The sequence below is a fragment of the Gymnodraco acuticeps genome, unplaced genomic scaffold (assembly GCF_902827175.1).
Source record: "Gymnodraco acuticeps unplaced genomic scaffold, fGymAcu1.1, whole genome shotgun sequence".
Classification (NCBI taxonomy): Eukaryota; Metazoa; Chordata; class Actinopteri; order Perciformes; family Bathydraconidae; genus Gymnodraco; species Gymnodraco acuticeps.
The window spans coordinates 16,261-40,168 of NW_022991347.1; the positions used below are offsets into that span (position 1 = coordinate 16,261).

Here is a 23,908-nt window from a genome sequence, read left to right on the forward strand (position 1 = left end):
TAAAAATAACCAGGCAGTTACCGAACCTATGCCAGTAGTATGGTTGCCTAAACATAACACATGTATGGATATTTCACATGAAAAGCTTTTAAAGCTATCATACACAGTTTTCACACGGGCAAAGGAATACATTTAACATTAAATAAAATGTGTTTGCAAGCCAACGCGTGTTTGAAGAAGTGGAAAAAGAACATCACCCTAGCAGCCTGAGCTTCTTCAGACTCCAGGTTTGTGGCTACGCTGGTTTCATGTCCCTCCGATGTGTTTGTACCTGCCGATCTGAAAGGTGTTGTGTCAGTCAGCACCATCTAGTGGAGAGCTATAGAACTACATCCCCTCCATCACCTCTCACCTTGACTGGCTCTTCTTCCCGTTGGACCTGTTCTCACGTCACTCTGATGTGTTTTTATACTCTGAAGTTATGAGGGAGTGACGGCGTCCTCAGATCAGATGCAGGCAGACACAGGACTGAAGAGGAAGAGATGAGCAGAGTCTCCTCCACACAGGCAGGCGTCTAAATTAACCTGAAGGGAATTCAGAAGGTGAGAACATGATTTAGACACTTTTCAGTTTGTAAGCTTGTTGGGTATATTATTATACATGTGGGGATAAAAACAACCACTAAGTTACTTGACCTAATTAAACTTAATCTGTAGATGTTTGATCATCAGGATCACTCTGATCACATCGTGCTGTATCACTGTTTAACTGATCAGAACAAATGTGTCTTGGTGCTGATTCTATAAATCTATTCCTAAGTATCGTTGAATTTGCCTCAGAATTAAAGAGGAATGATTTTAGAAAGACTTCCTTGTAATGGCGACAGCAGTTCTTGGCAGCAGATTGATTGTAACCTGAGTTCATATCTACAGTGGAAAAGCAGGGAGTGTCTGATGCTGTCTAAACCTCAGATCAACATGACTGACATGTTTGTTTTGTTTTAACATTGAAACATAGCAGACGTGATGTGTGTAAAGGGCCTTCATGTCTGTAATGATACTGCAGTCAGAGACGCTCCAGTGGAGTCTCATGTTTGCTGGACTTTGTATTTGAAGCTGTTTGATGGAGCGTTGACTTTGCTGATGGGATGTTTGTGACAGCATGAGATGTGTACATGTAGGGGTCCGTCGTTCTGTTCTATTATCAGTGTCTGAACTGCAACGTGACTTCAAATGACGGCAGCACTGATCCAGGTTTTGTGTACCTGTCCAAGTCAGAAATAACAGACCAATCAGAATCCAGTACTTAGCCGTGCAGCAAAGACAGTGTTTCCCTCTCATGCAGGCGCATCATGTAGAACATACCTGTTTGTTTCTGGAGTCACAGTCGGCTGAGTCCAAAGCAGATTCTTGATGTTGGTTTCCTTTGAAATTGAGTCCCATCGACATCAGTCCCGATCTGTGTTGCCATTTGATGCTCTTTGAGAATTTAACTGATCATTTCAACAATATTTACATTTATTAACAACGTGCACCTTGGCCAAAACATAAATAAACTCCTCATTCTGTATTTAGTACGTCCCCCCCCCCCCCCCCCCTTACTTTGGTGTTCGCAGTCAAATTTGACCGGTCCTGTTTTAACTGCTATTACATGAACACAAAAACCATTAATCATCACCACATGTCATTGAACACCCTTTCAAACTGTACATATTGTATCAGACTACTGGATTTAGTACTTTAAAAAAGTGGGATGTTTGAAGTCGATGTACCTGCAGGACGCTAGCTGTTCTCAGTTTGTATCTTTATAGCTTGTTTGAATTTAATGTACATTTTTTAGTCACTTTAGATAAAAGCGTTGCTAAATGTAATATAATGTAATATAATGTGATATAATGTAATATAATGTGATATAATGTAATATAATGTAATATAATGTAATATAATGTGTCCGATCAGGCACACATGCACGTGATCCACGCTGCTTCATCATGTGTTAGTGCTGAGCTTTATTTCACTAGAGGGTCCGTTAGCACCCCCTAGTGGACAGCTGCTAGAACTACACAAAGTAACCTAACCTCACAAAGTATTTGTGTTTCCTAAAACTCAGTTCATCAGGTGAGAATCCTCCCAGAGGAATCTGTAGAAGTTTGATCATCAGGATCACTTGTTCTGCATCACAGTATAACTGGACAGGACTAATGTTTCCTGATGCTGATGCTATAAATCTATTCTACAGTATTGTGGAGAATGTCCCTCGGAGTTAAAGAAGAATGGTTTTAGAAAGACTTCCTTGTAATGGTGCCAGCAGCTTTTGGCAGCAGTTTGATTGTAATCTGAGATATCATCAGCAGTGAAAAATGCAGGCAGTGTCTGATCCGGTCCAACAGCTCTGATCAACGTGACTGACATGTTTAAAAAAATAAGTTTAACATAGAAGAGTAAACATAGCAGATATGATTCAAACAGTGGCGGCAGGTGGAATTGTTGTATAGGTAGGGCTCTGCCACATGCAATCGATTTCAGCAAACATCCCAGTTTGACTTCATGCAAAAAGTTTTTCAGTCTTAAATTGTAATGCCTCCATAAACAATTTAAGCATTTGAGACTGAGGACTACAACAATGTAAAACAATGGCATAAGCAATACTCGCATACATATATGTATATATATATATATGAAGTATATAATATATATATATGTATGTGTATATATATATATATATTACAGAACAACGGTATAATCAACAGTAATACAAAAAGCTGAAGATGTTACAAACGAGTAATAATCATTCTTATTCTTCAAATCAATGTAGTGCACGTCTTTGACGTGCCTTTATAAACGGTGGCAGTCTTCAGGGGCTCCTCCAGCACAATGTCCAGGAAACTAAATCCACCAATCCCCTGAAAATGCCAGGGTTGACTGAAGAGTCTCGTCATGCCCACGCAAAGCCAACTCAAAAGCCCCTCAAAACTTCATTATTTAGGATGAAATATGCCTGTTTTTATCCACCTCCTCATTGTGTCTCCTCACCGCAGGCCTGAGGGCGTCGTCCAGCTGCGTAGCAGTTGCTGACCTGGGGCGATACACTAACCGCCCCTCCGGTAGTAGTATTGAGGACGCTGATTGGCTACATTTTATGACACACGTTCATATCATGAAACAGCGATTGGCTAACCTGCTCCAGAGACCTTCCTCCGTGGGGCGATTTCTCCATCGCCCCAGCAAAGTACTTCAGTCATACAGTGTATTGGAAAAGCATATATTTTAAGTAAATTATTTAAAAATCATGTTTTACACACATTTCTGGGTGCATTCCATATTTTAAACACACAAACATTGACAATTTATATAATTAATTATTATTATTATTATTATTATTATTATTATTATTATTATTATTATTATTCAATCAATCAATCAATGTTTATTTATAGAGCCCAATATCACAAATGGTACATTTGTCTCAGTGGACTTCACAGTTTGTACAGAATATCAGTATGACAATACGACACCCTCTGTCCTTAGACCCTCTGTCCTTAGACCCTCTGTCCTTAGACCCTCACATCGTACAAGGAAAAACTTCCAAAGGACTGTCCAGTCTGGCTCTCCCTTTCCTCGGATCATTTTGAATGAGGGACAGATCGCTCCTCTCTGTGCAAAAATAGTCATTATATACAGTCTTTAATGAACTATTAGTAGAGATTAACGAGTAATTAATATACTTTATAGGGATCCTATTAATATCTAATAATAAAATAATGAAATTCAATAACATGCTTTAACCACTAGGTGTCCCTTTATATCAGCTGTGCACCTTTATGGTGTAAATACAGCCTATCTACCAATTGGATCAAATATAAAAGTCAGCCGAATTAGTGTTGATACTGCAAGGAGACGTATTGTGTGAAAAGAAATGTAAGATGTTGTTTAATTGTTGATATATTTATGATCCACGTCACGTTTTCAGTTGTGGCGGCAGTTCTTCCTCTTTATCCAGAAGTCTTCTCATCAGGGCTCTATGAATAGAGAACTACGGCAGATATGTAATATTTAATGCAGCCGAACCGTGTATTACAATGCCGTTATGTGATGACTTCCAAAGAGAAAAGCAAGCACACTCGGAATAAAGTATTATTTTAAAACATTTTTTTCGGATTTCACATTGCATAAACACCATTTCCCAACATGCATTGCGGCTAAACCATCCAATCACCGAGCTGAGGATCTTGTCTTCGTCTGTTTCCGGTATTTGTTAATGACGATGTGATGTGAGATGTGAGACTGGAATTGCACAGGGAAAATAACGTTTCTATGCCACCATTTTAGATGCAGATTTTGTTAAACTAATATATTTGCGCTGTGGACCAACACTATACATTGACGGGGAAGCGGGTAGCAATAAAGATAACACCATTAAACAGTTACACAACATAACATACTGTAAATGATATCGATAGCAGCGTCCCTAGCAACCACCTTGGTGACAATGAAAACGTATCGACACAATTTCCTGAAGTAATCTTCGTAATAACTAGCAAACTAAAGATCATGTACATCCACTGCACACATAATCTGAAATAACAACTCATATTTCTCGCATCAAATGACATCAAAACGCATTTGAATGGCCAAACTAACCTTAAAATAGGCATTTTCCACTGAGAATAAAACGAAGTTCGGCCATGTTTTTATTTTCTGCAGGGAGAAATGTGAAGATCACGTGACATAGACGCAGCCATTGGAATGAATGGTGAAAAAAACGTAGGGATCTTACAATTTCAGAGGCGTTTTTGTAGAAATACTACGTCCTACGTTGTGGACCAACGTAGTTATTACACGTTTAGATGTGAGACTGGGTTGGACTTTCTCAGGACTCAAAACTGTTTTGACAGACCCCCACAAAGTAAAACATATATTTACACACGTAAGGTCATCATCTTAAAGGTGGGGTAGGTACGTTTGAGAAACCGGCTCGAGATACACTTTTTTTTATATTCCATGGAATCCTCTTAACATCCCGATAGCATTGAATATCTTAAGTCTTATCTTGCCACCCCATGAATATTTTTCTAGATCCGCCCCAGAACGTACTTGATCACTTGCTGTTCTCACTGCAATGTACGACACGACTATTAGGCCAAGACGCTGCAGGCGGCTCTGTTGTTGTTTCTGACGTTGGTTTCCAGGGGAATTCCACGGTGATCAGTCCTGTTGTTTATTATCATTTGATGTCTCGTGCTTTTGACAGTTTGACTGATAATGTTTCAGCGTGAATATCAGAACATGTAGGTCACACATCGTTGTAGAACAATGCGTTTGATCAAAAATGTTCACTAAAACTTCATCCAAAAATAATTTGTCTATAAATAAATACTTGACTTGCAACGTCCAACTTGGCCAATAAAAATTGTTTTTAAAAATTGCATTTTAGTTTTTATCACTCAAAATGGTTTATCTTATTTGAAGCTAAGTACTTGTAAGGCCTAAAAAAAAATGTTCTAGCCTTTTGCTAGAACTTGAACCATCCTCTTGTTGCCCTGTCTACTTAATGTTTAAAATGTTTTTATTCAGATGTTTACTCTGTAGCACTTTGAGTTGTGTTTATTAAAATGAAAAGTGCGATTATAAATAACATTGATTGGTGTTATTGGTGTAGGATCCATAGTTACGATTGTCTTGACTTTAACCTGGAAAACAACATGATAAAAGAACAGATCTGTGTCTTCAGGCGTCCGCAGAGAGGAAGGAGATCAGTCAATACTGTGAGTCTGTGGGAACCTCTTCATCACAGCTACACTAGGATACTAATGAGATCAGTCAACTGTCAGAGTGAACATTTGTAAATTAGTGCTGAGCTTTATTTCATTGGATGATCAGTTACCACCATCTAGTGGACAGCTAGTAGAACTACACCCTCTCTCAAATTGACTGGTTTATTGTGCTTATTGGACAGGTTTCTTGTGACTCATGTGTTTTGATGCTCTGAAGTTATGAGGGAGTGACGGCGTCCTCAGATCAGATGCAGGCAGACACAGGAGGACTGATGAGGAAGAGATGAGCAGAGATACATGAAGCATGAAGGTGTTTCAATTGACCTGAAGGACATTCAGAAGGTGAGAATATGATTTAAATGCTTTTTGGAAATCTGGGATTATACATTTGTGGATGAATATAATCAAGACGTCACCCTGCCTTACCATGGAGCTTTGTTTCCTGAAACTCAGTTCATCAGGAGAGAATCCTACCAGAGGAATCTGTAGAGGTTGGATCATCAGGACTCTGATCACATCGTGCTGTATCACCGTTTAACTGAACAGAACTAATGTGTCTTCATGCTAAATATCTCTTCTAAAGTATTGTGGAGAATGTTTTTACAGAAAGACTTCCTTGTAAAGGTGACAGTTTCTGGCAGCAGTTTGATTGTAATCTGAGTAAGCATCCTTAGTGCTGGGAGGAAGTGTAAGAACCGGACTGACGGCTCGGATCAACGAGACTGAGGTGTTTTCATTTCTTTATCTCTGAAGCGTACACACACCAGGCAGGTTATAAAGCATCCTTTGAGGTCTCTCCACAGTCACTGTGTGTAGAAGACCTTCATGTCTTCAATGATACTGCAGTCAGAGACGCTCCAGTGGAGTCTCATGTCAGCTGGACTTTGGATCTGAAATCCTCTCCTATCCAAGTCAGTTCATTGTGAGTGTTCTTCAACACATTGTGACAATCTATAACAAATATGTTCAACATACTGTTTGTCTGGGTGAAGGTGGGGGCTGTGCAGCACGTGTTGGGGTCCCTGCATCCTGTCCAGGACTCCAGAATACCCTGCATCCTGTCTAGGACTCCAGAATACCAGGGTTTTCAACTGCAGCTGGTTGCATTTTGTAGTTTGTAAACCAGCCAACCCGGTATCACGGCAAGACGTGAACATGTGACGACTTACCATGCTGGGAGACGTGAAGATGTCGATGGGAGACGATTTCGTCCCTTCAAACGTGACGGTTACACGGTATTGTTAACCCATGTTAACCAGTGGAGAAATACCCGGAAATGCCAAGCAAATGCTGCCCCGACGGTCGGTTGTTATTGTCAATATTAATATAATAATGATTTATTTTTTAATAGTCACACTCGATTACACCGATGTTCTTGTTGCCCCAGCTGGTCGACACCTCTTTGAGCAGAAACAAAGGCTACATTAATGTAATAAATCAATGTTAATCCATGCGTGTGGATGTGGAATTAACGGACGTGACGTTGTGCGATTGCGTTGCCAGGCAACAGCTTCGGTTCATGTTCATTTACAAACTCTTCAACTACAACCGTAGGTTTATTTAAAAACATGTTAGAAGGCCTCACGAAATACTTTAAAGGTCACATGTCCTGCTTTTCCGGTTATTACCCGTCCCCTTGTGTTATGAAGGTTTGTATGCATGTAAACGGTGTGCAGAGTCAAACCCCTCAAAGTACACCATGTAGCGAGTAAAACTCTAACACAGAAAAGAGCAAGAGCTGCAACGAGCCGTTTAGTGGAGAGAGTGAATACTACTGAATGCACATACGTTACAGAGATGCGAAACCAATGTGAGTTTGGAACATTGAACAATGTAAATCTATTCTAGTAGACCTCAACAATGGAATTATGATCAGTAGAAATGGCCATGACATGTGACCTTTAACGCAAATTTAAATTTAAATGTGAAGGACTGTGCCGTTTGAACACTGCATGCTTTTCTGGCTATTCTGACCCACAATCCTTTGCAGTGGATAAACAAGTGCGTAGTATGTCCTAATGTAATGCCTATTGCATAACCCTAACCCTAACCCTAACCTCCACAGCAGATATGCCGCTCGTCCGTTGACTTCTCTCAGTCTTGATATTGCTGATGAACACACTTCATTGTAAATCTCCATAGATAAATACTTTGTGTTTGATTTAGTATGAGCTCACTCAGACTCCCTTCTTGTTCATTCCCAGATCCAGTGTGTGGCAGAGAGGAAGGAGCAGTAACGAGCATGTTGTTGTGTTTGTGTTTAGGTTCGACACCACAACAGATCCTCCAGGAATCTCCAGAGGACGTTTGAGCCTGCCAACCTGCAAGATGGAAACCACTGATCCAAAGTTATTATTCATCTTATCAGGATTCACATGTTCAAAAGTCAGCATCATGTTCAGCAGAGTGTCAGTGCACCTTTGCATTCATCATGTTTTTGATTCTATCAGGATCCACCCTGAGAGACCAGACCCTCCTGGACCTGGACCTGGACCTGGACCTGGACCTGGACCCAGCTGTGTGTCCATGAAGAGTGACAACTCTATGCCTCGACCTATTGGGTTTAAAGCTAGAGAGCATGATGATAGTCCAGAGTAAGAATTTTAAGCAAAAAGTATTTTTTCTTTTCCTTTATTAAAACGCTTGAAATTCAACATAATTATCTACAAAGTTGATTCTGAACATTCATCAGTGATTGTGTTTCTATCAGGATCCCCCATGAGAGACCAGACTCTCCTGGACCCAGCTGTGTGTCCATGAAGAGTGGAAACTCTATGCCTCGACCTATAATGTTTAAAGATGGAGAGCATAGCGATGGACCAAGGTATGAATTCAAGTTATTTTGTTGTTCGCTTTTAAAACCTTTGAATTTCTACCTCAGTCTCAGCTGCATTTTATTTGCTGCACGTCGTAAAGGAGTTCTTGAAGCAAAGACCTGAACCACAAGGAGAACACAGCAGAGCTTTGAACTGATGTCAGACACTGAAGATTTAGCACTTCTGACAGTCTGACACAATCAGCACATTCAGACTGTCCTGTTCGGATCAGCCTGCTCACTTTAGTCCGGTTTGTTTATCAAAGCTACTTCCTGTCCCCGTCTGCTTTTCATTGATGTCTCTTTTTCTGTCAGCCTGAATTTTACATGTTGCTGTTTTACCTTGTTGAGTGTTTCTTTAATGCATTGTTAGGTGCTCTTTGGTGTCTTGAAAGGCTCCTCCAAATATAAAATGTATTGTTGTTATTGTTTATGAGTCAGATGTTTACTCTCTGACTCAGGGCATATATTGAGTCCTATCAGTATCTGAAGGAGAGAAGGTTTACAACCTTTCTTTATGCATATTAAGAAGTAAGAAAGGGCTCATCTCTTAACCCAGCTGATGAAGAGAGCCTCAGCTAATCTTCATACAACAGGGCGCCCAAACCCCAAGGCCTAATAACTGCTGACTGTGCAGACTATCAAGTTTAATCATTCTTTATTACACTTTTATCAGTGATTGTGTTTCTATAAGGATCCACCATCTGAGACCAGTCCACCGCACACTACATTATTCTGAAATGGTATTTTACTTAGAAAATTGAAAGACCATGGACATCGTTTTTTAAGCTGTATGTCCAGTTTGAATGAGGATCTTCAAACACAGCTCATAACTCTTAGTTTCTGTATTTGTTTAAAATCCTCCTCTTTGCTCCACAGAGTTCATCAGCAGAGATCAGAGGGTCCTGGTGGTCAGTCTGCCCAGCAGCTTCAAACTCACCTGGACTCCATATTTATGGTGAGTAGACGTACAGCTACTCCTGCTGACTACAACAGCCACAAACTCACTACTGAATTGTGATCAATACGGTATTAACAAGCATAATTTGTATTTACAATTGTCGTTGTAAGTGTATAAGTGCCTCCCAATGCCACTCAATACATAACGGAAGTTGCATGTTTTTTGTTGTTGCTTTTAGATAAACATATCACTCAACATATTGAGTTAATAGAGCAGCCTAATGATTTGGTAAATCACCAGAGAGCGTTGCTAGCTAACAACAGCTTGCAGTCCTGTGAGGGCAGAGCAGCCGTATGCGATGTGCGTGTTTTCAGTGTACGATACGGTGTATTTAAAGGTCTCCTATCATGCAAAATGCACTTCTTGATGTATTTTCTACATAAATATGTGTCCCCGGTGTGTCAGGAGACTCACACAGTGTCAGGATTGTTGTTGTTAGCATCTGGTGTTAGCATCTGGTGTTAGCTGCGCTAACGGATATAAGAAACTGTTTCTAGAACAAAAAGGAGGAGAGTCCTCTCCAGTCAGACTGAGAGGATCTTATAACTACAGCTCAGTGAGGTAAAGGACTCTGAGGGTTTAGATAGTTGACTTTAGTCTAAGTTATCTCAGTGGGTCTCAAACGTTTTGGTCACAATTTACGTAAACAAAATTATTTCCAAGGCACACCTTTATAATTATTAGGATGAATAAAAACGGGTTTGAAATCATTCCAATGTATACTATAGGACAGTAAGGCAAGGCAAGTTTATTTATACAGCACCTTTCAAAGTGCTTTACAAAAATGAAAGACATTAAGAGGCATTTAAAAACAGTCATTAAAAAGCAAAGATAATAAACATTAAAAGACAAAATACATGAATACAAGTTACAGTGCAGTTTAAGATACGTACGTTCAATTAAAGCAGCGGCAAAAAGAAAAGTCTTCAGCCTGGATTTAAAAATAGTCAGAGAGTGTTATGTTATTTTTGTTAAATAATGATATTTGATGAAAAACATATTAAGAGTACATACTTTCATAGGGGGAAAGTAGAAGATCAATGATAGAAATATAAAATGTAAAAAATCAAGAAGATACTGTAAGTGATCTCTACAATGAAACAGTTTAGTGCAGGATGTACAAAGATATTAATAGGAGGATGTGCAAAAAAGACAAACTAATTAACCTTTATTAACACATTAAAGAATACTTTAGGTTAAGGTCTTCTTTCAACTAAGAAAAAAGCTTTAGGGGTATCTATCTACAGATAACTATTAAGCCTGACAAAGTACTTAACGTCTAATATATTGCTTTCCAGCAATGTTAACTATGTTGAAGCACATATTTTAACTGATATTATACATATGAATTATACTCTTATGTAGATAGAATAAGAAATGTGCAGAATATGACAGTTTAATGGTGGAGGTACACACATATTGATAGATGTCTTGTAATGCACTGTTGAGGAACCTGTGACCCAAGTGTTTCATTCATTGCATAACTACACCGTAGTTGTGAATATGATATGTCAATAAACCTTAGAAAATCTTAAAATCTTTAAAGGGATGTGCAAAATAGTCATTATATACAGTCTTTAATTTATGGAACATGTTTGTTACATATTAATAGAATTTTTGATTTTTTGATTTGATTTTTGATTTTTGATTTGTGAATGGGAGAAGTAGTTGGAAAAAATACCAAACACTAATTATTCAAAGTAAAGTATTTCATTGTATATAAGGTAATACTAAGGAGGCATAGGCCTATATGATGATATAATGTTTGACATTATTGATATTAGAAAAGTGATTTGTTTTCCATGTCATTCGTGTGTTTTTCTTTTCAGAAAGTGAAGTTATTTATTTGTAAGCTCCAAATCCAAATGTTTCCCTCAACGGCCTTTGTGCCCTGGCATGTGGCCGTTGCGCCCTGAAAAAATATGTGACACCAAAGGCCAAATGGCCTTGCCCCTAAAATGACACAAATCCAAGCCTGCTGTCAACTTCTAATTTTGGGGAAAACGTCTTTTAAAACTACAATTCCCAGTAGAGACGTGCCATAGAGAACATGTTGCGAAACACAATAGCCAGCATGTGTATTTCTGGGGGGTCGTTCGAGTCCAGTTTTAAATAGTCTGCCGTGGTTTCGTTCCATTTCAAAGAGCTTGATGCTCGGTGTAACCTTGGCGCACTGCCACTCCAACATCCAATCCCAGAGCTTGAAGATGAATCACGGGGTTTGTCACAAAGCGGACAGGCGTTGTCACAACAATAGCTGGGGATTGTGGGTAGTGTAGTCTCTTTGGCGCTCCACATTTCAGAGAAAACAAGCTGTTTCTCAGAATTGAAGGGGAAAAACACAAAAGCATTGCACACAATTTAAACCTATCAATGTTGTTTAATTAACAAAAGGTAATCTGGTGTTTTTGAGTTGATGAGTAGTGCAGATATCACTGTCAAATCAATCGACAGTAAGGAGAATACTTACTTCCGGGTGTACAATTCTCCGTTATCCAATGGGAATGGACGCTCACATTGCCTTTAACACTAGAACCGCCAGAGATTTTTTATACCTAAAACCGCCACCGGGGTCAAATTGACCCAGCATTAGAATGCATTGATTTTCAAGGTAAAAGTATTGCTTTAAAAACAAAAATGGTCCTGTGGTAAAGGTATTTTGACAAGCAATTTTGTTAAATTGTTTCGTTTATTAACGCTACAACATAGCGTTTCGTGAGGCGGTTGTCGTTGTTGGGTGAAAAGCAAACAGCTGTTTGCTGCGGACAATTTTTAACAACATAGGGTGCTACATAACACACTTTCAGGAAAAGTCACGGACTGGGAGACTTTAATATGTTATTGAAAAAAAGTTACATACAATATAAAACAGCTCTGGGTCAAATTGACCCCGTTGGCGGTTCTAGTGTTAAGAGCTGCCGACATAAATGGATGGGGTGCTTCCATGAGCGCCAAATACCGCCGCCGATGGGAATACATTGCAATCAGTTGAAAGCTCTTTGCGTCCGTTTATGAAGCTGAAGGAGACTCAGCGCATCCCAACTGCACGCCATAGAACCCTGACCAAGCGTCGCTACTGGACGATCAAGGAGTGAGACTGTGTTGGATGTCCACCCCCCAATTAATACATTTGAAGCCTTACTTATATATATAATGTCAATAAGTTTATCTTTTTGTAGTGTAGTGGTCTTTTGTAGAGATTTTTCATTTATATCAGGCTGGGGTGGGGGGCGCCAGCAAAAATCTTGCCAGGGCAGCAAATTGGTCAGAAACGGCCCTGGTGTCATCCCCACAGCACCCCCTATTTCAAACATGTTCCCACGGCTATGGGTCTGTGTTTACATTAGCATTGCTAACACTCAGAGCTAACCTGTACTGGAGATGTGTAAAAAAGCAGGAAATTAAAAGGAACTCACCTTGTGGTAAACCTGAGAGAGAAAACGCATTTGAGCTCCATACTGTTTCAGAAATAATCCTTGATGTGGTTTGGAACATAATATGGAGTTTAATCACGGCAATGTTTAGCGGAGTTTCTGCTGTGAGACAGCCTTCTCTTCACAGACCTCAGTGCTTGCATGCGGACCTCCAAAGGGGCGTGGCCTGAAGCAGCTCGGTTACATTTAAAGGGCCAGGCCAAGCCCCCAGGAAGTGCACCGGACTCTGAGGCAAAAATGTGTTGTGTCCAAACGGCGGAAATACAATTTCCGTATCAGTCCGTGACGTCACTGGGCCCAGAAATACTTTTTCCCATTGACTAACATGGGGAAAGAGACGTCTGTAAATCTAAATAAATAAATAACTAAATAAACTAGTATGAACACTTGTATAGCCCTTAATATAATCATTAGGTTCTATGAGTTGTAAAATGCACTAAAAGCCGAATCTAGATTTATTTTCTCTCTCCATTCATTCTAGTGATCCGAGAGAGGGATCTCGGGGGCGGGGCTTAATGGCAGGAGGCGGGGCTTACGGGGCAACTCAACTGCGCATGCTCTGTGAGCGCACATACCGGTTCTTCTGCTCTGACAGCCAGGCAGACGTTTCGCTCTCTCAAAAGTTGGGCCATTCTGCCTTCATGCGCCAATGAGCAGCTCTCATAGGAAATAATGAGACCCCGCCTCCAACGCTGTATCCAGTTCTTATTATACATCCATGGACCAGACCCAGAATCAGCAGTTTGGTAACAGGCTGAAATAGAGGGGTATGAGGCTAGAATGGGTGATCTGTTTAATATTTTAAGCAAAACACTTCAGAGACATGTTTTATATAGATATGACTCTAAAATATATTGTTCACATATATCAATCAATCAATCAATGTTTATTTATAGCCCAATATCACAAATGTTACATTTGTCTCAGTGGTCTTCACAGTGTGTACAGAATATCAGTATGACAATACGACACCCTCTGTCCTTAGACCCTCTGTCCTTAGATCCTCTGTCCTTAGACCCTCTGTCCTTAGACCCTCACATCGTACAAGGAGAAACTTCCAGAGAAAACCCACAGTTTAAAGGGAAAAATGGGAGAAACCTCAGGGAGAGCAACAGAGGAGGGATCCCTCTCCCAGGACGGACACACGTGCAATAGATGCCGCGTGTAAATTGAAAAGATAATACATTTGCAACATAGGTAGTCCAAATGTTTAGAAATGCATGTGTGTATAATAGGAAGATGAATCCACGAGGATATCCATCCAGGACCTATGATCCAGGACCACAGCCACGACTCAAGATCCAGGGCTCGCGATCCAGGACACAGGACCGCAGGATCATCCATGTCTCCGGATCCCAGCGTATATAGACACCAAAAAGAAAGACATTTGGGGAAGCTGGGTTAATCGGAACATGAGATTGTTGGGGCAAAGCGTGGTCTGAAACCCACCTTGGCTCCGCGTGTCCGTTGATGAGCTGGTCAGATATTAAAAGAAGGAATTCAAAGCACCAGGATAAGGGTTAAACAATAATCTGTTTTAATGGTAAACAACAATACAATACACTTTAAAGGGGGTACCCCCTGCTCTGGTCCCAGTGCCGGGAGATCCCACCATATTGACGGCAGGAGGAAAAGAGACCGGACACAACAGGAGATATTGTAAGAACAACGGGGAGGAGTTGTATGGATGCTCCTCCCATACAGCTCATCTATTGGGCAGTATACAAACGATGGGCGTTTGTAGCGAATCAGCGCGAGCCAGCCGAGATGATCCGGAAACAAGAGTCTCTTCCGGTTGTGGCAAAACAAGCACATCTTGTATTCGTTGTCACACATTCTTGCAGTTCTGGACACACACACACATTTCCTGCATAGACTTCCCTCTCTGTGGCCCCCTCCCCCATCAGTTCAATACACACACAGTTTCACATACTGTTGGTATCTTAGCTGTTTATACACATATTTTAGACATGTCATGTATCGTTCCAGATACTTGACATGCTGTGTTTAGATAAGAATGTCTCCTCTCCCCCCTCTCTAGTTCCCTGTCATGCAACACTGCTCCTCCTCTCGGTCAGCGTGATTAAGCACATTTAAGCCAACTACTTCACAATGTTGTGGCAATTTAGTACTCACAACATGAAAGAATAAAACAGAGAGAAATCAATAAAACACAAACACAGGTATAGTTCAGCAATGAATACACACATCTTATCCTGCAGCCCCTCACGAATGTCACTTGTCTTTCTTTATGAAAGCCATATTTGTAAACGTTTAAATGTCATCGTCCCATGACGGCCATAGGATTATTTAACTAACCAAAGTTAACTGTAGTCTAAAGCCATCTCTGAACTTCCTCTCACCTCGAAGTCAGCATACTTGTAATGAATCCATTTATTGATAATTCAGGCCGACTATTGTCTCCAGGCCTCTTTATGAGCCTTGCAGGAAATGAATCATTAACTAACAAGACTTTAACTGCATGATATCTTAGTAAGATCTCTCTTGGAGTTCCCCTGTTAATTGCAAAGACCATTGATGATTAACAAAGAGACTCATGTGCCCCTCCTGATATCTGGAAACTGCAACAAGACTTTCTGAAAAATACTTAATGGGTAATCTTTTCACTCAAGGCAGAAATCACAGGTTATACCGCACCTTACCTACTCACAAATAGCCAAAAATTATTATATTGATTATATATAAAAGTGGAAGAAAAGACTATTGTGCTAATCTACTTTTACTAAAAAGGGAACATTGTTTCAGGAATATATAAAAAACCTCTCTATAATTAAGAGGAAAAAATTTACTTTGTCCCTTAAAATGTAACACACATGAATATAGAAAACCACACATATATTAGTGATAACATAATTCAACACACTTCTTATATATCAGGTGACATTAAAATGAATATACCAAAAATACGCTGTATTAAACTTTTTGCTGTATCACGTTACTTCAGAGTACACAGGTATAGACAGAGAAGGAAGAAGTAAGATGTCCCCCGACAAACTAAGCCTATATCAGCAAAACTAGGGGCTGGATCTAATCAGCCCTAACTATAAGCTTTATCAAAAAGGAAGGTCTTAAGCGCACTCTTAAAAACGGATAGGGTGTCTGCCGCCCGAACACAAACTGGAAGCTGATTCCACAAATGTGGAGCTTGATAAGAAAAGGCTCTGGCTCCCATATAGCATAATAGTTGACCTTTAAGGAAGTATCTGATTTGAGAGACCATCTCCATGCTGCCGTCTGCACATATGATCTGTGTCTCCCTCCAGTTAGAGACGTTCTTGAGTAAAGAACTGTTTAATCCACACCACAACAACCCGTGAGAGCTGGGGTTAGAAGGATTACAAATAACAATAAACAATAAATGAAATGCATGTTTTTCAATTACCTATTCATGCTCTAAAAGCTGTTCAATAGAGAGAGCTGACACATGTATACCATTAGCACGCTAACACACGAACACACACACCCTTCACAGCTTAACCATATAAACCATATAAATTAAGAGAAATTATATAAATATACCGCGTACACCTACAGAGACGCGCTAAATCCTGTCTTGAGAGCTTTTACTTTACACATTTCTCCGGCATCTCAAATATCTATGTCACGTGAAACGCTCACTGCAGATTAGTTACACCTCTATTGTTAAATTGAATACAGTAGTGCCACGTTGATAACAGTTCATTCAACAATCATTAAAGATCACGTCTTTATTATGATGTATGTAAGCCACACACATCAGCATGTGAGCATGTGTGTGTTCATGCTGGATTATATTATTACATTACCAGGCATTGTATTTTTAGTCCCTGTGAAGACAATGCAAACATTAAATTGCTGAACACTCGAGAGAAGATATTTTCTACGGGTAGGAACAAACGTCAGCGTAGCTGTGAGACATAAACTGCAAGTGTAAGGCAGGTTCACGATCTGATGTTGACTTCCAGTTCAAGTTTACATTTGATTCTGTTCCAGCTGCTGGAGGACCACATCGTCACTTTTGTGAAGAGCGAGCTGAAGAAGATCCAGATAGTCCTGACTTCAGATTACCCAGAATGCTTAGAGAGTCAGAGTGAGGACGAGGAGGTGTTGGACGGTGAGGATGAAGAGCAGAGGAGGAGCAGCAGAGAGGCCTTTCTGAACATCTCACTGCACTTCCTGAGGAGCATGAAGCAGGAGGAGCTGGCTGACCGTCTGCAGAGCAGTAAGAGGGTTTAACACATTGAACACGATGGAGAGGAGGTGGAGGGAAGATGGGAGGAGTTTCACTTTATAAAACTTTGTCTTTAATCAGTGCATACGCTTATTGGTTAGTACTGGCACTAAAACATTAGTGAAGGAAGTAACAAAACATTGCACTGTTAATATTTTTGTTCTGGGTACATTATTAATAAATGGAGCTGAACAGTTAACTATGATGATATGAAACTAGTGAACGTTAATGTTCACCATTAATCGGGGAAACTTATTATATTTTGTTGACGCTGACTGACATCTTACTTACTTTTTAATCACATTTCTTGTTTGTCCACTCAGGAACTGCTGCTGCTGTCTGTGGACGTAAACTCAAATCCACCCTGAAGGAGAGGTTCCAGTGTGTGTTTGAGGGCATTGCTAAAGCAGGAAACCAAACCCTTCTGAACCAGATCTACACAGAGCTCTACATCACAGAGGGGGGGTCTGCAGAGGTCAATGAGGAACATGAGGTCAGACAGATTGAGACAGCATCCAGGAAACCACACAGACCAGAAACAACCATCAGACAAGAAGACCTCTTTAAAGCCTCACCTGGAAGAGATGCACCAATCAGAGCAGTGCTGACAAAGGGCGTGGCTGGCATTGGGAAAACAATCTTAACACAGAAGTTCACTCTGGACTGGGCTGAAGGCAAAGCCAACCAGGACATCCAGTTCATATTTCCATTCACCTTCAGAGAGCTGAACGTGGTGAGAGAGAACAAGTACAGCTTGGTGGAACTTGTTCATCACTTCTTCCCTGAAACCAGAGACGCAGGAATCTGCAGGTTTGAAAAGTTCCCGGTCGTGTTCATCTTTGACGGTCTGGATGAGTGTCGACTTCCTCTGGACTTCCTCAACACTGAGATCCTGACTGATGTCACAGAGACCACCTCAGTGGATGTGCTGCTGACAAACCTCATCAGGGGGAAGCTGCTTCCCTCTGCTCGCCTCTGGATAACCACACGACCTGCAGCAGCCAATCAGATCCCTCCTGAGTGTGTGGACATGGTGACAGAGGTCCGAGGGTTCACTGACCCACAGAAGGAGGAGTACTTCAGGAAGAGATTCAGAGATCAGGAGCAGGCCGGCACCATCATCTCCCACATCAAGACCTCACGAAGCCTCCACATCATGTGCCACATCCCAGTCTTCTGCTGGATCTCTGCTTCAGTTCTGGAGGAGGTGTTGAAAACCAGAGAGGGAGGAGAGCTGCCCAAGACCCTGACTGAGATGTACATCCACTTCCTGGTGGTTCAGTCCAAAGTGAAGATCATCAAGTATGATGGAGGAGCTGAGACGGATCCACACTGGAGTCCAGAGAGCAGGAAGATGATGGAGTCTCTGGGGAAACTGGCTTTTGAGCAGCTGCTGAAAGGCAACCTGATCTTCTATGAGTCCGACCTGACAGAGTGTGGCATCGATATCAGAGCAGCCTCAGTGTACTCAGGAGTGTTCACACAGGTCTTTAGAGAGGAGAGAGGAATGTACCAGAACAAGGTGTTCTGCTTCGTCCATCTGAGCGTTCAGGAGTTTCTGGCTGCTCTTCATGTCCATCTGACCTTCATCGACTCTGGAGTCAACCTGCTGTCAGAGAAACAACCCACCTACCGATGGACTAAAGTCAAACCTAAACTAAGACATCTCTACCAGAGTGCTGTGGACAAGGCCTTAAAGAGTCCAAACGGACACCTGGACTTGTTCCTCCGCTTCCTCCTGGGTCTTTCACTGCAGACCAATCAGACTCTCCTACGAGGCCTGCTGTCTAAGACAGGAAGTGACTCAGATATCAATCAGGAAACAGTCCAGTACATCAAGAAGAAGATGGATGAGGATCTGTCTCCAGAGAGAAGCATCAACCTGTTCCACTGTCTGAATGAACTGAATGATCGTTCTCTAGTGGAGCAGATCCAACAGTCCCTGAGTTCAGGAAGTCTCTCCACAGATAAACTCTCTCCTGCTCAGTGGTCAGCTCTGGTCTTCATCTTACTGTCATCAGGAGAAGATCTGGACGTGTTTGACCTGAAGAAATACTCTGCTTCAGAGGAGGCTCTTCTGTGGCTGCTGCCAGTGGTCAAAGCCTCCAGGAAAGCTCTGTGAGTGGATGGATAAAAGGAATACAAACATTATCAAATGCGTTTATGTGTCATAGATGAGAAATAATACTTTATTTATTTTATTTATTTAAAATCCTTCAGGCTGAGCGGCTGTAAGCTGTCAGAGAGAAGCTGTGAAGCTCTGTCCTCAGTCCTCAGCTCCCAGTCCTCTAGTCTGAGAGATCTGGACCTGAGTAACAACGACCTGCAGGATTCAGGAGTGAAGAACCTGTGTGCTGGACTGCAGAGTCCACTCTGTTCTCTGGAAACTATTAGGTAGGTGTAACATAGTTTAAAGTCAGGGTCCTCTGAGCTCTCTTTTTCATGTATTACTTGTTTTTTGGTCTGATGAAAATCCTCCTTCAGGCTGAGCGGCTGTAAGCTGTCAGAGAGAAGCTGTGAAGCTCTGTCCTCAGTCCTCAGCTCCCAGTCCTCTAGACTGAGAGAGCTGGACCTGAGTCACAACGACCTGCAGGATTCAGGAGTGAAGAACCTGTGTGCTGGACTGGAGAGTCTACACTGTGAACTGGAAACTCTCAGGTCAGGATTTAAGATTATTTTAAGTTTACCCCTTACGATTTAATTGGCTTAATATATTTAATTATTCAAATGACTTATTAAAGAGCGTCTTTGGACTAAGGGGACCAATATTCAAGGGTTTTTGTGTTTTCACTAATCGAGACTTCCAGGTTAGATGAGAAGATTATTCATTTTTTAAACAGTAATTATTAATGCTGTTCTTATTTGTTTAAATGATGACGCCCCAATGGGACTATATATCTTGTTTTTTATTTCACACGATTTATTCCATATCACTCTGAAAAGCTTATTGAATTAGTGTGTGTTGGACTGGATTGGTAACACTTTACGCCATCAGTAAAAGGTGACCGTGAGTAGAGTCAACATTGTGTGTGTGTGTGTGTGTGTGTGTGTGTGTGTGTGTGTGTGTGTGTGTGTGTGTGTGTGTGTTCAGGCTCTCAGGTTGTCTGGTCACAAAGGAAGGCTTTGCTTCTCTGACTTCGACTTTGAGCTCCAACCCCTCCCATCTGAGAGAGCTGGACTTGAGCTACAATCATCCAGGAGTCTTTGGAGTGAAGATGCTGTCTGTTCTACAGAAGGATCCAGACTGGACACTGGAGACTCTCAGGTATGGACAGACCGTCAGCATGAATAACTTTTACTTCTTGTTTCTCTTAATTCTGTTCAGAGAAGTTTTAAAGCCTGATAAAGGAAACACACGGATCCCTTAAAATCTTATTGAATGGAAACATTTATAAGTAACATTAACATTGAGGAAGTAAAATCATTCTCATTATTTATCAGGGATGTGTTGGTTCTCTACTTCGGTCCTGACTATTAAATCTTAACAACTTCTAAATATATTGAAATGAAAATTCTGCTTTCGGATATTAATAGTGATCATTTGATTTTCATTGTAGAACCACCAGTAGGATCAAACGGTTTATTCCCATGCAGCCCCAACAACAGCCTCTGATTCGTCAACAGACTTCATGCAATGCTTCATGGGATGCATCATTAGATCTATAAACTCTAACCCTAAGACACACGACCAAGCAAAACAAGTATCATGTCTTATGTAGCCTAAAGTAAAAAAGGGGCGAAATGGGAAGACACCGGATCAAACCTCTGTTGTTTGGGGAAATATCTGAACGTTTGTTCAACACACGAGAACACCTGTTATTACACCTATAATATTTTATAATGCATTAGAAAATCTTCCTGACTGTGTTTCTTTCTCCAGAGTGGACCATGGTGGAGAGAAGTGGTTAAAACCAGGTCTGAGGAAGTGTAAGTGTGGATTCATGTTGACTTGTGATGAGAAGAAATAAACAACATCAGTACACAGAATACATAAAGCCTTCGTATGAATCTGATGATAAACCAATGCTGGTTCTTTTACTCTCCATCAGATGCCTGTGAACTCACACTGGACACAAACATAGCACACAGACACCTCAAACTCTCTGACAACAACAGGGAGGTGATACGTGTGAGAGAGAAGCAGCGATATCCTGATCATCCAGAGAGGTTTGACTACTGGGAACAGCTGATGTGTAAAGAAGCTCTGACTGGTCGCTGTTACTGGGAGGTCGAGTGGAGAGGAGAGGTTTCTATATCAGTGACTTCCAGAGGAGGCAGAGAGGAGTGTTGGTTTGGAGGGAATGATCAGTCCTGGAGTCTGAGCTGCTCTGATGGTGATTACTCTGTCTGGCACAAACAGACAGTAACACACATCTCCTCCCCCTCCTCCTCCTCCTCCTCCTCCTCCTCCTCCTCCTCCTCCTCCTCCTCCTCCTCCTCCTCCTCCGCCTCCTCCTCCTCTGGTAGAGTAGCAGTGTATCTGGATCATCCTGCTGGCTATCTCTCCTTCTACAGAGTCTCCTCTGACACACTGACCCACCTCCACACCTTCAGAACCACATTCACTGAACCTCTCTATGCTGGGTTTGGGCTCTGGTCATATGACTCCTCAGTGTCTCTGTGTCCTCTGTAGGAGGAGACCACTTCCTGTCCTGTAGTCTGAATGTTGAAGATACAGAAGGCTTCACTTTGGTTAACATTTGGCTCAATGATTGTGCGTAATTGAAGAGGCATTTAGTTATTCTGCTCCATACGTCTCAGTAACGGAGAGGATCTCGGGGGACAGAGATCTCAGACTCCGTTTCGCTTCATATGGCTTCCTCATTGGTGAAGCACATTATTTGCACCACATATGAACATTGGATATGCATTCCTGGGTCTCAGGAAAATATAGCCAGTTATACAATAAGTTTAAAAACATATGTTTCTTGTAACAAATGCAGTTTGTTAACGTTATAATTGAATTACACATATAAAGCAACACTTACACTTAGCAAAACACACCGAACTAAGCCGTGAACTAAGATGGGTTTGGCGACACAAGCGAATGCTGCGAACGCAGCGAACGCTGATCTCCTAGAAATTAAGGACGCTTTATCCAGCATTATCAAGGATATAAGTAACTTAAATAAAACCCGAAAGGATGACAGCATAACAATTAAAAAACTGCTGGAAACGATCGGAAGCATGGAGAGGATAATGAAGGAAAAAGACGAGAAGATTGTCACGCTGGAGAGAAGGATCGAGGAGCTTGAACAACACACCCGAAAAGAGGATGTTATCGTGACCGGATTAAAAATCATAAAACCATATTCCCAGGTAGTGAAAGGAGATTCTGCGCCTTCTACAGACAGAGACGGACATGATTCGGTCGAAACACAGGTGCTCGAGGCACTTCACGATCGTGGCGTGTACCTGAAGTCTGAGGAGATTGAGATCTGCCACACACTTGGGAAGCCGTCGGAAAGTGGATTCCAAAGGGTGATCATAACACTTGTGAGCAGAAAGACAAAAGTTCTTATGACGATAAACGCCAAGAAACTGAAAGGGACCGGAATCTACATTAACGAGCACCTCACGAAAAGGAACGCGGATATCGCAAGAACTGCGAGAGACCTGATGAAGAGGAACAAAATGGAAGCTACCTGGACCAGGGACTGTAAAAATATTCATCAAAACAAACGAAGGAAAAGTATCGATTGTGAAGGACAGTGAGGACTTGTCTATATTTTAATGAACTCTGAGGATAAGAATATTACTCCCGCTAAAGTATTGACAAATAATGCAATTACATCTATGCGCTATTTTCCCTCACTTCATTCATTAAGCGTGAGTCAAAAGTTACATCGACCACTCGATAATAATCCGTTATATTCAGTTTTGTATTTTGTCCTGTAGGTTAAAATAAATCCTCTGTATTGTATGATCAGTCATGAACTTACCTCTGTGTATGCACCATGGACTCAAATCACCCAGCCAGTGACCGGAGTGACCGGAGTGACCTCTAAGGATCTAAATCTCTTTGATGTAAATCTAATAAGACATAACTGCTTCGACTCCCACATTGACCCAGACTCTAATTTCTTCAGGAATCTTACCAACAACTGCTGCTACTACAGTGAAACACTTTTTAACTTAGAACTTAAAGCTATTAATGGCTTTTCATTAATATACTTTAATGCCCGTAGCCTTAATGGAAATAGTGACAAAATCAAACTATATCTTCAACTCATAAATAGATCTTTTGACATCATTGCAATCTCAGAGACCTGCAAACTGACTCAAACACTGTTGACCATTCTTTACCCGATTATGTGGCTTTTCATATGAATGGCAAACTCCAAAGAGGTGGAGGGGTTACACTGTTTGTTAAAAACACACTTTCTGCGAGATTGGTAGAAAGTCTTTCCCTCTGCTGCAACACCCTCCTTGAATCTGTCACCGCAGACATTGAGCTAAAACAGAACAACCATATACTCGTCTCATGCATGTACAGAAAGCCTGGAAGTAATCTTGAGGAATTTAATGAATAAGTAGAAAACATGCTCAGACCTCATAGAATTAAAAACCTTTATGTGTGTGGAGATTTCAACGTTCATTTATTCAAATACAACTCGCTCCAACAGGCGAGACACTTCATGGATATGTTTTCTTCTCTCGGGCTTCTCCCTCTAATAACCAAACCAACCAGGTTAACTAGCACTACTGAAACCTCATTGATAACATGTTCACTAACGTCATAGTGGGGCCCTCA

The 23,908-nt window shown here is 41.1% G+C and overlaps 1 protein-coding gene across 1 annotated transcript; it reads left to right on the forward strand.

Moving 5' to 3' along the window:
* The first annotated feature begins 450 nt into the window (after window positions 1-450).
* On the forward strand, window positions 451-22,122 carry LOC117562710 (NACHT, LRR and PYD domains-containing protein 3-like). The gene is made up of 13 exons (XM_034240592.1): window positions 451-542; window positions 5,896-6,055; window positions 7,978-8,061; window positions 8,164-8,307; window positions 8,424-8,537; window positions 9,408-9,486; window positions 16,917-17,145; window positions 17,478-19,272; window positions 19,375-19,548; window positions 19,639-19,812; window positions 20,246-20,419; window positions 21,035-21,081; window positions 21,204-22,122. The coding sequence occupies exons 3-13, from the start codon at window positions 8,042-8,044 to the stop codon at window positions 21,785-21,787; spliced, it is 3,534 nt and encodes a 1,177-aa protein (XP_034096483.1). The 5' UTR covers window positions 451-542; window positions 5,896-6,055; window positions 7,978-8,041; the 3' UTR covers window positions 21,788-22,122.
* Window positions 22,123-23,908: the final 1,786 nt, after the last annotated feature.